Source organism: Rissa tridactyla, chromosome 1, assembly GCF_028500815.1.
Source record: "Rissa tridactyla isolate bRisTri1 chromosome 1, bRisTri1.patW.cur.20221130, whole genome shotgun sequence".
Lineage (NCBI taxonomy): Eukaryota > Metazoa > Chordata > Aves > Charadriiformes > Laridae > Rissa > Rissa tridactyla.
In genome coordinates, this window is record NC_071466.1 from 72240798 (window position 1) to 72255426 (window position 14629).

The 14629-nt window shown below is 40.6% G+C and overlaps 1 protein-coding gene across 2 annotated transcripts in view; it reads right to left on the reverse strand.

Annotated features, from left to right (window-relative positions):
- Positions 1–338: 338 nt before the first annotated feature.
- TMEM182 (transmembrane protein 182) overlaps positions 339–14629 on the reverse strand; it is a 36009-nt gene continuing 21718 nt past the window's right edge. For both annotated transcript variants that reach the window (XM_054216866.1, XM_054216856.1), the window contains 2 exons: positions 13394–13531; positions 339–1521 (listed from right to left, as the gene is read on the reverse strand). In XM_054216866.1, coding sequence (XP_054072841.1) covers positions 1298–1521; positions 13394–13531 — 362 coding nt within the window. In that variant the 3' untranslated portion in view covers positions 339–1297. The remainder of the gene's footprint in view (positions 1522–13393; positions 13532–14629) is intronic.

A 14629-nucleotide genomic window follows, 5' to 3' on the forward strand; every position in this document is an offset into this window, starting at 1 on the left:
TTAAGCATTATGAACAAGAAGAAACCAACATGCAGTCTTTATTTTTCCCCATCAGTCCCAAACTATTCTGCATTGAGTTAAAAAGTGAAAACCAACACACTCTCAGATGGATTTAATTTCAGCTTGGGCCCAATGCCAGACACAGTTTCCCCATTGTTAAAACTCCACCCCATCTTTTCCATACCATGCATACAGCCCCATCCTCACCCATCTTCCAGACATATGCATGCACACACACACAGAACCATCCACTTCTACAATACAGAACCAAATCCATCTCCCCTGCTGTCTTAGGTACATTCCTTGCTTTCCCTGGGATAACTAGTAGGCAACTTGGATTTGGTCTATAATGCAGATTTTTAATATGAAGGAAGATGAAGGCTATAGAAAACATACATTTTCATGTCCTAGATATTGTCTTCATAAACATTTTTTAATAAAAAAGTCATTTTACACAACCAGGAAAATGTTTGTTGGAGGAGCCAATTATTCCATTCAAAAATAAAAGGCTTAAAACTTGATTAAAATATTAATGGTATAATTCAAAGTACAATTTTGGCATAACTTCAGCTAGAGATTTAACTATGGCAGATTGGCTTATAGAATCATGCAACAAATATGGATTTCAGAATACAGAAGTATACAGCTTTCAGATGCATACAGAAAAGAGAAACGTGTAACAGAAGCAGTTAAGTTTTTACATGTATGGACTAGCACCATGTCGCAGATCACGGCAATTGTCTTCTCTCCCGTCCGCTTCCCATGGATGCTGCATGAACAACTGCACTCTATTTTTATAAAGTGCAGAAATGTTTGCTTGTATTAAAGCTAAGGCAAGCAGTGGAAAACAGGAGAGGAGGTAGATTGAATTACTCTGTTTAAATGTTTGTTTTCCCCTCCACCTTGTACCATTCTCCACAAGCAGACGCACAAGATAAATGTTAAAAGACAAATGTATAAAATGTTGATTTGGCCCACTTCATGTTGGGCTTTGGGTTACAGACAATTTTTGCCTTCCTCTGTTTGCAAAACTGCAAAAACGCTGCTAATAGTACTATATGGAGAACAGTGGGTGTACTTCCTAAAGAATTCAAAGAAACTAGTTGGGACTACAGGTGATTTCTTCCTGTATTGAGTTTTGTGTCCTCTACCCTTAAAGAAGTAACAGAAGAACTTCCAGAAGTCTGCCTGCACACTTAGGATTGCCATAACGGTAATAACGTATAAAATTGTGCTCCAGTTTACAATCGTCATGAAGTTTCACTAAGATTCCTTTATTCCCTGCAGCAGTGTATGACTAGTCTGAGTGTAAATAAATGGCACGCCCTACCAACAAGAACAGCATTCCTGCTAATAAAGCAAAAAATACTCCTATAGGAGCCAGCATAAATGACCAGCCATAATGTACATAAACAGCAAAGTCTGGGCAATCCATTTTTTTCATGTTTGTGTAGTCTTCCAGATCAGCCATCGCCTGGACCCAGATGACATACATCACGACTACCAGAGAGAACAAGACACCTGGAAAAGAAACACCAGGTTTTAACAACAGAGTATAAGACAAATGCTGGGTGCATTTACTCCAACACCTACGAACCCATCGATGCTTGAGGCCCCGTCCGCAAGGCACAGTCAGCCACCACTGGAGGTTTTTTGCCTTTGGCTTCCTCTAACAAGAACCATTTCCATCTTGCTTCTGGTTTGCACTGAAAGGCATACTCCCACGACAAAGGATATAACTGGTTTTGGTGGGCAGCCTGAAACACAGGTGTGTTTAGGGACAAAATTAAGACAGGTATTTACTGTTTTGAATTCAGGATCCAAGGGAGGGGGAAGGAGGCTGGACGGGACAGGACAACCTGAAAAAAAATAATTACTTTTGCTTCCCAAACTCTGACATTGTTTCTATCACAGTCTTTTGGATGAGATACGAAAATGGGAAAGGGGTAGGAAATCTTTCTCTCATCTTCACATCTCTATGTTTGCTTCTTTTTTCTTATGAAAAGAGGTCTTTTTGGAACATACTACCTTCAGAGTATTCTACTCAAGTATTTTGCAGAAAAAATAATATGTATTTAATTCAAAATCCTCCACATTAGAAAAGAAGTTCCTAGTATAGGAGCAAAATGCACCAATAATGAAATAATAGCTATGAAGCAGGCTATTAGTATTAACCTCAGATGGGATACCACAGTTTCCTGGAATTAATCCACCACATAATTCACAGCCTTTTCCCAACCACTCCTCTGAAAGGGCTCTGGATTGTTTACACATGATAGTAATAGGAGCACATGTCCTTACAAACTTTGTTAATCTCTTTGTTACTATACACCAGGAGATATAAGAAGAAAGTGCTTTCCAGAGTATCAGTTGCACTCCTAATATTTCATTTCACTTTAGAAGAATGTGGACACTTGAGAAATGCAAGCCTGCAGCACAGATGCTCCAGCAGAAGACTTGCTAGAAAACTGAGGGCACAAGTCTGAATTTTTCGCATGCTCCAGCATGTACCCACTTGCTCCCTGAGCTCCAGTTGTCACAGCACAGTTACAGCAGCAGGACATTCCAACATTAAAATATTTGGGGGAAACCACCCATGGTGTTTTTATCTCAGGATGTTTAGGTGCCTCATTAAAACCAAAAGCCAGTGCATACTCCTGGGAATACTTATTGCCACACTCGAGTTTTCAGGCTGTAGAGCAGCAAAGTCAAAGGTAGTTGTGGTCTCTTCCCCATCCTCCTAAATACTTGCAATGCAACCTTGAACAAATGTGACACCTATGGCAAAACCTACCAATGTACTGTGTAAGCACCCGTGGATAGGCGTTTGCTTCCAGACCCACCTGTCCTGGTAAACTTTCATGGTTACCTTTCCCCATCCCCACCCTGAGATGCTGCCTCACCACCTCCTTTCCCTCCCCTTTCTACCCACTTACCAGGGAGCAACTCTTGTCATCACTCCCTCATTTGCTTCAGGCAAAATCAGACAGGTTAGCTACAGCAGCTTAAGTTGGTGATCTGGTGACATTCTTGTTGGTGCTTTATTGTCAACATGTAATAGCTTTACATTCTGAACATCTGACAGCTGAGAGCTCACAACTCAATGTTTGTGAGCGCTACCTTTTGAAGCCCACCAAAAAATGAGCTGAAGTAGTTAACCTGAGGCATAATCAAAATGTGACTGAAAGTCCCAAAGGATCTGCAATTTTTATGAGGCTGAAAGAAAGTAGAAAAACTAAATAAAGAAGGAGGCAGACGCATTTCCTGCCTATGAAATATACTTCCAGGATTACATTTTTTGCTAGGGCTCAAATTCCTAACAAAGTTTTTAAAAAAACAACACTCAACTCTAAAAGGCATAAATTCAATTTTGAAAGTATTTTACCTAAGTAAAACTCAATTCTGATGGAATTTAGTGCTGTGATTGTATTAAACCTACAACTGGTGAAACAATCAGAGAGAAAGATCACCTTAGGGCCAGATATAAAGAATGAGAAATTAAATTGAAGACTCGCCAAATATAAGTCAAATTGAGCAGAAGATTCCTATAACAGAACATCTAATGATAACAGATAATATAGGCAACACAGGAAAATCAGAACTAAACAGAGGTAGGAACTTTTGATGTAAAAAGATTCAGGGCCAAACACATAAATGGGGCTATTAGAGACATGGAGTTTCTTCACGTTCCAAACTTAAAAAAAAATACAAAATTCTAGCCCAGGTAACAAAAAGATTTGGAAAGATACATTCATATATGGCAAAATCCATAGGGACATTGGAATTTATCTCTTCAAATGGCGGTGCCTGTGAATTTTCAAATGTCTGTAGTCTTCTATCTATTCTCTACTTCAGGGCAAGCTTAGTCCAAACCAATAATAATTACAAAAAGTAGTGACGCATATTCCCTTACTGTAGCAGCAGGTAAGTGTAACCAGGCCTTGCACATCTGGAATGCTTTTCACCTCCAGCACCCCGGGCAGATATAAAGCTACGTCGCCTAGTTAAGTCAGAAGCATCTGCCATTAAAACAAGACTCCGTCAGAGGTGCTTTAATCTCAAAACACTTGCTCTTCAAGCAGTCTGAAATAACACCTTCTAGTTGGATAAACTAGAGCCAACTCCATGTAGGTGCAAAATAGCAAGCCAGTGCTGCCAGTGAGTGGTAAAACACCATCAGGGAAGTTGAAATCCATCAGGTGATTTCACAGCAAGCTGCTAATACCTGTGTGTGACAAATTGACAGGTACGGAAATTTGCTGAAGAAATGTATGTCAAGCAGAGAGAAATGCCCTTCTTTAAAAGATAAGAAAAAGAAAGGGAGAATATGTAAACCCTCAGCTAATTAAGGCACTAAAAGGGGTTTAAGAGTTCTCACTATCTGCTAACGGAGGCTAATTCGTAGGCATATTGACTAGTGTGTCCAAGAAATGTCTTGAACAGTAGAATCAGGCTAAGTAAAAACTGACCATGTCCTGTCGACTCCAATAGCATTTCATTCATTAGTGCTCCTTTTGCCTAATTTTCACAGAGTTATGATTTCATGGGAGTTAAGCACTTACACAGGAGTTTACTGATGGTCCTGTATGTTACAAATGGTGGCAGAGAAAAAAGAAAACAGAAGCATTTTTAACAGGTAGACACTCTGTTTTGTCCATTTGGTCTTGTTTCCTAAGATGTTCAAGTACATCAGAAGCCGTGGTGAGAGCAGGGAAGCAGATCTTGTACTTCTATTATCACTAATGCATCTATTTAAAATGTTTGATGTTTAAGGCCAGAGGCATTAGTTCCTTCCTACCCATTAAGCGCTTCAGCTTGTGCTTAAAGTTAAGCACATGTGGAAGTCTCTCTGACTTAAATGTTTTTTCCTCCTGGCATCCACACTGATTGCATCAAAATACCCGATTCAAAGGCAAATATGAGCTTAATGAATGGTGACTAGAGCTTAAATACTTATCTGGTTGTTAGATTCCAAAAGAATACTGCTTCTTTTCAGATTATATGATTTCATGTCTGTTTACATCGTTTTATTTTAACAAAATGGAGGGATGTTAACAGTTCAAGAAAGGTTTGAAGAAAAAGCAGTATCATGAAGAGAGTACAAACAATTTGTTCAGTGGACTGAATAGCATATAAAATCCAGATACACGTAGCGTGTGAAGTATTTTTTACAGGTGACAAGATATCAGTTTGGTCTATGCACTATGAACTGTAATAGTCATGTCAAATAACAGTCAGCACTTTATATGGCGTTTACAAAAATACAGATCAAAAGCTGGGTTTGTCTCCATTTTGTAGAAAGAAAAATGAGGAACAGAAACAACTAATTTGATATTCAGAGGTTAAGTATCCGAGCTTTGCTCTTGACTGCGGCTTTCAAAGGAGTTTTGCTCCTCAAAGCCAAGGCAGATTTGCTTTACACATAACACATACCACAGCAGAGTTGCTAATAAATACAAGTCTTCTGCCTCTCCATCCTTCTGCTTTGTGCGTACATCTGCACTATTTCTGCAACATTCTGCTTTGGATATTTACACCAGGCGGTGAAGTACCATTCACTGGAGTGCACTTAAACAAAAGGAAAGGCATTGGACTGAAGGCAACACAAAATCTTCCTAAGCAATTGTCTATCTTGGTCTGCTCAAGTGTTTCAAACTAGCTCCCATCACTGCAAAATCTCACTGCCTTAATTTATATGTAGGGAATACGGTATTTTTGAAGAAAAATCATATATTGCAAAAAGCTTAAAATTAGGCTTTTTCTTTACATCACCCCCAATCACAAGATTTGGACTTGATTACGAAGAATCAAGTACAGTCGCTAGAATACTAGTGACTCAGAACCATCAGCAGAGTCCACGTAAAACTGAAGAGCGGTCAGAATTAGACTCTGTACTGCTGGAGAGTGTTTTCTTAGATAAATTTTATGCTGCTTGTGGAAGATAATGGAGAGAATTCCTCCATTTATGTAACTACACCATTGCTATTCCATCCTACTTCTGTATCCACAAGTTTGCCTCCCTGGCTTGTCTCCTTCCTTCAGAATATTAGTCATGCCAGTAAGAGCTGAGAAAGCATCCATTACAAGTGTAATAGGAATGGCTGTCCATTATGGAGGAGAATATACTAAAAGGAATATATATTTATTCTGGGAAGTCTGTTCCTGCAGTCTTGCACTATCTATTGTGAATGTCATGAACTCTCATAGCCAAGCTCCAAAGCAAAATTACTGAGATTGAAAAAAAACTCCACAATTTCATGAAGCAAGTATTTTTAGGAACAACGTGTGCTATGATGTATTTCTACATTTTCAGCATTTAGACCTTTTGCATAGTGTGCGGGTGTCCATTTGCCCTTGCCTTTTAGTGAATATAAAATAAAACAGCAGTCGCATGAATCAGGAATGATGGGGGAAGTTATTCCTAGAACATGAAATATGTGTGAGAGAGATTAAGACAAATAAATACCTCCCTCCTCCTCCTTTTTCTTTCTTTTATTCTATTTTGCATTTTTTTTAAGAACGCACATGTTTGATACACAGCTCTGTGCAGTGTGATAAGACATGGACTTCTCTGAGGTCACTCTTTTCTGTCTTTTGCATTTATTCTTTTGAATTTCTTTCCAACAAATACTTGTGCATATTGCAGAGGAGAAAGAATACAGAACCTTTAGAAATGTCTATGAATTCAAGAAGCAGTTTGCTGGCCTTTAGTACTTATTCTTCCCACATAGAAATGCCTTTCACTTGTCAATGGTGAATAGCTGTTTATGGCATGAATCTTTTACTATGCAGACACGAAGACAACAGGTGCTGGGAAGAATGATGTGAGCTTTTTACTTGTGCCTAGAAGTTTAGAACTCTTTATCTCACTTGAGGAAAACTTGTATGTGTGTGTATGTATTCTTTTTTTCAATTGCATTTTTCTGTCCTTGTCCTTATTACAGATTTCACCAGCTACCTTGGCCTCTTGTGACCTTTATTTACGAAGTATGGTTGACATTCCACTCTGAAGTACCTGCAGAGGATCCCACTTAAGAGCTATGGGAGTTGGCACATATATATTGAAGACGGATTTTTGTCCTCATCTAGGAGCTAGAATAAATATATCACCTTTTTCCCACTCTTTTGACAGGAAGCAGAGATTTAGATTAGATATTAGGAAGAAATTCTTCACTGTGAGGGTGGTGACACTGGAACAGGTTGCCCAGAGAAGTGCTCTGGAAGTGTTCAAGGCCAGGCTGGATGGAGCTTTGAGCAGCCTGCTCTAGTGGGAGGTGTCCCTGCCCATGGCAGGGGGGTTGGAACTAGATGATCTTTAACGTCCCTTCCAACCCGAAATATTCTATGCTTCTATGTTTGTACTTCTAATCACAGAACCACAGAATGGTCTTGCTTCTTTCACAAGGGCGTGATTCTGTAATGCTCTGTGCACATCCTGGGGGCTTGCTGCTTTGACATCAGTACAAGAGGACAGTTTTCACCACCGCCCAGACAGGAACAGGCCCAAGGTAATTCGGGACTTCATTGAAGGCTGCTCGAAGTGATTATTTTATGGCAGCTTTCCCTTCTTTTCCTATGACCTTTGAAACAACTATAAGGCTTCTTACATTTTGCACTACTGTAGCTGCTCTTGGTCCATCCTCTGATATCACAGACGTGGAGATAAGACTGCAAAGACAGTGCTCAAGACACTAACTGTGGTATCATTGAACTGATGCGCACTTTTTCCCCACAGGTGTAGCCTCTGTAGTTTCACCTACAGCCTCAGGTAGTTAATGTGGTTACAAAGCTTAATAGGGAAAGCTGCTAGTCAATAAGCTGCCACCAATACTAATAATTGTGTGTGCCTCTCCATTTGTGATAGTTCAGCTGCACCACTCAGTAGAAGTGGGCAGCCTTTCTTAAAGAACAGGCTGAAGACAAGGCAGGTGTGTGACTCCACCACAGATCAGACAGCAGAATTGTTCTGTGGGTGGGTTTGCTGCTGTTTTGGGACCCAGATATGTGACACTGTGGAGAGGCTTCTGAGGTTCTTTTGGACCTTGGAGACCCTTTGCAGTTCACCAACATGGGCACCAGTGATGCTGGCAGAGAGACCTTGAGTCCTTGAGTGAGTAATTGGCGGACTCTGAGGGTGAGAGGTAACGGCATGGGGCCCAGTTGATGATGGTCTCAAACCTGCTGCCTAAAGGATAAAAACTCTACAAAAGTTGGCATACGCTGTCCATCAGCTCCTACCTTTGCAGATAGTGTCACAAGCAGGGCTTTGGCTTCTGTGACCACTGGACCCTCTTTGAGATACAAGAACTCCTGGGGAGAGGTGAGATCTGTCAGACAAGGTGGGGTCAGACAAGCTCAGAAACCTTGTAAGAAGAGGTATTTGCAAGGACCATTGGCAGATGGACATCAAAGCCTCCAGATAAGCAGGGGGAAGAAAATGGAGAGCATATGCATGGGACAGAGCAATGAGGGAAGCTCGTACACTTCCACTGAGAAAGCAGCACATCTGAAAGCCCATCTCAAATGCATGTACATAAATGAACTCAGTGTTGGAATAACACAGGAGGAATTCAAGTTCATGCAGTCACTGGATGATGGATGAGGCCACTGCAGCTGCAGACATGGTTAGACTGCTTGCTTGATTGGAACGCTTTGCTGGATGGATACAGACTTTTTAAGAAAAGGCAGCTAAGATGGGGTGGGATGGCTGCAGTCTGCACAAAGAAGTATCCTGAACGGACAGAGATCGTCTAAGTAACAGGAGCTTATGGGTTAAGATCAACACGGTGGACAAAAAGGCTGTGGTCACGATGGGTATCTGCTACAGGCCACCTAATCAAGAACCGGACTGTAAAAATATTTAAGACTTCTGGTTCTCATGTGGGACTCAGCCTAATATCTTTTAGAAGGGCAACATTGCAGTGAGCAAGCAATCCAGGAAGTAGGTAGCTGACTGCATCAAGCATAACTTTTTGAAACAGCTGTGGAACAGACCAACTAATGGAAGAACTTTGCTGGATCTGCTACTCAGAAATAAGGAAAAAGTGGCCAGGAATATCATAGATGGTGTTAGCTATGGTTATAATGCCCACAAAAAGGCAAAGTTTAATATTCTAGGAGGATACCCAGAGACGTTGTGGAGTCTCCTTCTCTGAAGATATTTAAAACCCGCCTGGATGTGTTCCTGTCCAACCTGCTCTAGGTGAACCTGCATTGGCAGGGGCATTGGACAGGATGATCTCCGAAGGTCCCTTCCAACCCCTACCATGCTGTGATTCTGTGAATATGAAAAATGAGTAGGAGATTAAAGACCCAGAACTTCAGGAGAACAGATTTCAGACTGTTCAGGGAACTGGTAGGCAGGATCCCAAGGCAGGCTGCCCTGAAGGACAAAGGCGCCCTGAAGGACAAAGGGGCCCAGAAGAACTGGTTGTTCCTCACAGACAACATTCTTAGAGCACAAGAATGGTCTCTCTCCATGTGCTAGAATTCAAGCAGGTCTAGCAGAAATTAAAGGTAACCTCATATAGAGCTGCATTAGCAAGAACACAGTCACCAGGTTTGTAAATACTATAATTTCCCTTTACTCAGCACTTGTGACATCATATCTGGAAAACTGTGTCCAGTTTGAGGCCCCCTAATGAAACAGAATACAGATGAACTGAGGTGATGACCACCAAGATGGTTAGGGGGATGGATGACAAGGAGAGGACAAGTGACCTGGAGAGTTTTAGTCTAGAGAAGAGAACAGTCTTCATCTTTCTAAATGGGGTTATAGAGAAGATGGGGATAGACTCTTCAGAGACCTGCACACTGAAATCATGGGACACAATGGTCACAAGCTGCAGCAAGGACAATTTCAGGTGGATGCAAGGAAAAAAGAAATTCACAATTAAGTTGGTCAAATAGGGACAAGTGCCAAAAGATGCTGTAGAACATCAATTATTGGAGATTTTAAAAACTTGACTGGATACAGCTCTGAGCTGCCTGATCTAACTTTGAAGCCAGCCCTGCTTTGAACAGGAGGTCAGACTTGATTGCCACAAGAGGTCTTTTGCAATCTAAATTTATTCTGTGTCACTCACAATCTCTGTTTAGGCTCCTTCCCTACGTCCCTCTAAAAGACAAGTCTATCTGCCCTAGCACAGATAAGGTGAAGTGTCTGTCCCTCTGAGAGTGTGTTTTGTAAGCAGTTGGTTCATACAAAACACTTAGCTTTATCAGATGGCTGAACTTGTTGGCATGAATCCCATTCCCAATAATATCTTCAGCTGCTTTCTGAACCCTAAGATGGCACAGCAGATAATGCTACAAGCTGTTCTCTTCAGTTGAGGCAGAACTTTTATCTGCTACCTAATTTGTCAGTTAAGGTTGCAAAAGGTTACAGACACTTCAGTCCAATAGTAGGTATTAAAATTGCTTCATCTAACATTTTTCTTCAAAGATATGTACGTAGAAAAATGACCGATCTTCCTATCTTCTTTCAAACTTCCACAGAACAACCACCTTGTCTAACTTCTTTCTCAGAAGCCTACTATTCTCTCCAGTCTAACAGCTACTTGAACTTTGTGGTAAGACAGCATCCAGGCCCTTTCAAAACAATATATATCATTCCTTTTTTTCTTCGAATCACTATGCTGGTTTCTGTCTCACAAGAACTCTAACTTCACCTATGATCTAAGTCACATGACAACTTTTAATTTTCCTATTAGGGTTGTCTTTAAATAGATGCACACCATGGCTGCATCCTGATCACATGTTGGTATGAGTGGTAAAATAACACTTCTCATCACTCTCCCCCTCCATGCCCTGTCTTCCTTTGGGAGACAGTAAATGAACAGGCTGTCTAGTCCTGGACGAGATGGGCAGAGGAAGGGGTCAGGACAGCAGGGAACAGGTTGGATGGGGCTTTGAGCAACCTGGTCTAGTGGAAGGTGTCCGTGCTCATGGCAGGGGGTTGGAACTAGATGATCTTTAAGGTCCCTTCTAACCCAAACCATTGTATGATTCTATGAACACAGTAAGGCACACCACCCTGCCTTCTAGAGGCAGGTTAAACCACTCCTCTTATGCATCAGGTTCTACCTTATCTTGTTCTGCCCCCAAGTTATCCCAGATTTAAGATATTAATTATTGTGAGGAACTCCTATTGAGAGAGAAAGAGAGATAGCAATTTCATGCTGTCATACCTTTGGGTCTGAGAATCCCTCTTACTCTCCGTTTAATACGATGGGCCACTGTTCAGTAATACCAAAAGAAATTGAGTTGTTGCCCAAGGAATTCCACAGGACATAGCTTTAACTACTGACAATGCAAAGTATTTATAAAATCTTCTTGTGTCAGTATGGTCACTCCCAACAGCGTGATTTTCATTCATTATATAACTAAACCCTCACCTTGGCTACACGAGTACTTGTGAGAAGGGCTGAGAGCAACAAATTTTTTTAAATGTTTTTGTGGCTGATCTGATGTGTTGGGTAGGATAATGATATTTACAATAATTACCTCCCCCGCCCTACTGGTGGGACTGGGAGAAAATGCCGAAGAGCTTGGTAAGGAACCTACCTAAGCCAAGATGTCTTGTACAAGCCAAATGGCTGCAGGGTCCTATATTCTGCTGCCAACACTACCTTTTGGCATATCATAGCAGGATTTTGCTAAATATCCTTGCTTTTCAACAACAACAATGGTAATAGTAAGAATAACACAGCTCTTCTCTGAAGCCCTGATTGGAAACAGTCCTGAAGTTGAAAGATACAACAAATATGGAGAGTAAAAAGTCAGGATTTCCCTTGAAGTACATCTGCTCTATAGGGAAAAAGGGTGAGAGGGGCAAAGAGACAGGCCCAAGGTCAGACACTGGGATAATAAAGCTCATTTGACTTCACACACCTAAAAAAATAGTCTCTCTAGATTCCCTCAGTAAAGGAAAGAGAGTTGTAGGGTTCGTCTCATAGCACATTCATCTGATCCAGTTAGGCCCCTCTTTCAGGATGAAATGACTACCCGGACAGGGAAACTTCTTACATGCCTACTGTTTTTACTGCCAATGAATGTTATTGCCACTTGCAGGTCTCCTAGGAAAGCCAAGGGAGACTAGCACAGACTTGGGGATCTAACTTTCCGCTGCCTAAATGAGGGCAGAGGAACTGACCCAGAGTGGAGAACACACACGTCGCTTCAGACCTCAGCCCATTGGTTCCTGGTGTCTTTCAAGTGCCCTTTTCCTCTCTAACAGCCTCTGCTACTTTATAGTGACAGCTGAGTTTTTTTACAGATTACAAATGCAGAAAAAGAACAGGACTCACATGGCCCCTTACCCTGCAAACTGGCGACAAAAAACATTGAAATATCTTAGGATTTCTGTCAGACTATGAATATTTCTTTATGTCTTTTAAAAGCGTGGAGGGGTAATTCTCAAGGGATCAAGTGCAACTATGCAGGAGTTTTTTTCAGCAAAAATATTATAAAATACTTCCCACACTTCACTGAGGGTCCTTTAAAACGGAATAATGATCACTAGCTGCGTATGAAGAGCTGTGAGGTGAATGGGGAAGCAAAGTCAGCAGGTTAGTAACAGAAGCAAAGAGAGAGCCCAGGCCTTTTGGTCCTGACACAAGTGGTTCTACCCTGTAACACAACACTGCTCTCACAGGATTGCCTCTCACCAGGCTTTATACAAAGGAGAACAGTGATTGAGCATATACTATCACTTACATCCTGTACAACTGTATCTTACACGCCAGTGTGACGTCTTCCCAGACTTGTCAAGGTTAACCGAACAGCATCCCAGAGAGCTGCCCATATCAGCTGAATCCTGGGAGGGTGCATCTGCCATAGTATGTGTGGGTTATGAGGAAGGAGGGAATGCAGTTATTTGTTATCTTTCATTCACAGAGGTTTAGAGCTCCTACTTACTCATATGTGACAACTATTTTATTTACTCCAATCACATCCAAAACATTTCTGCTATATTGGTCATATGAATGTGACCTGTCTCCCAACTTCTTTAGAGCCTACTGTAATAATCTTTTATGTCACTGATAAAAAAACACACTCCTCTCCTTAGCTAAAGCCCTTGAGAATCCTGTAAGGCAGCATCCCTAAATATGCACTCTTTTTCCTTCTAAAAAAAGTAGATTGAGATTGCAGTATAGTTCCATGATTTGTCCTGGATTTTTTTTATCTTAATCCCAAAGTAGCTTTTTGAATAGCTTCATGACTAAATAACTGTGGAAAGAATTGTCTCCAAGGTAGGCACTCCACAAGCCAAACAGAAGCATATGCTTTTTCTTTCTTTTAACCATGATTAATATAATTTTTGGTCAAGAGAAATGGAAGAAATACCTCATCCTTTCTCTTCTTTAATTGACTGAACAAACAGTATACCCACCAGCAAGGATGAAAAAGCCTCCTCCTGCTTTGTACAGAATGTGGCTGGCAAAAGGAGCTGCACAGATGATGAAGAAACTAGCCATCACAATAGTGAGCACTCCCAGGAGCATAAGAACTGTCCAGAAACCTCGATAAACTGGAGAAAGGAAGAAGGAAAAAATAATACAACACTATTAAGAACTTAAACAAGTGACATATTTGGCTAACAAAGATTTTTCTTTTCCCCTTCTCTTTTCACTTGCCTTATTAACAAATGAAACATTCATTCTATTGTGCATATACATTATATATCATGTGGACCAAATCAGGTTTGAACGCCAGTCCTTATCTGATGATCATGGAAAATAGGTTGTAAATTACCAGGAATGAAATCCATCTGCTTAGTATTTAGCAGTGACTTGTAAGGTAGCAACTTGACCAAATTTATGCTCTTTAGAAAATGGTACACCAAAGCTGTAGCAATGATTCCTTGGGATAAATGATTAGACTGACAGGATACAATTGTTTTAACAAAATTACTTAGGAGAAGCAGAGGGCTGTAACATCTTGATGTTCTTAGTGCTCAGACTATATCACCAATAGCAATCTGTAAGTTCTCTACAATTTACAACTGAATAATTCTCCTTACATATAGCCATATTCAATAGACAGAAATCTAAATCAAGAAGGGAGAGAAACTCAAAAAATGTAAACCGGGTTCTGAAAAACAGTTAAGTATTTTAAACCAGCTTATTCCTGCTCTAAAGCTCTCTGCATTTTATTAAATTTTAAAATGATGTTTCAGAAGCCCCTGTTAGACAGTGCCAAGCAGTGTTGAATTAATGGATGCAGCTGGTGATAAATGAGCCGAGAGTTTTGTGACATACTCTGGCCAAAAGAGTCTTTCTAACAATTATTTTTTAGCTGGTTAATTGCACATCCATTTAACAAAGTCATCATTTTGCAAATGCTACAAGAGTGACATAAATTTCTCCCATGAATTTAAAAATTGGTACATTAACACAACCCATTAGTAAAATTATGAGTTGCAAAGATCTCCATCGTCAGATCTGAAAATCTTGAAGCACTGACAATTCAGTCAGTGAAAAACATTTCCACCCAACTGAGGGAAAGCATATAAGCCAGCTGGCAAGTCAGGAAAAGTGAGTCACAAAAGAAACTGCCACTTATCATTTGACAGCACCTACTTACTGTTATAGCAAAACACAACCAAGCAACTATTATACTGGTTCAT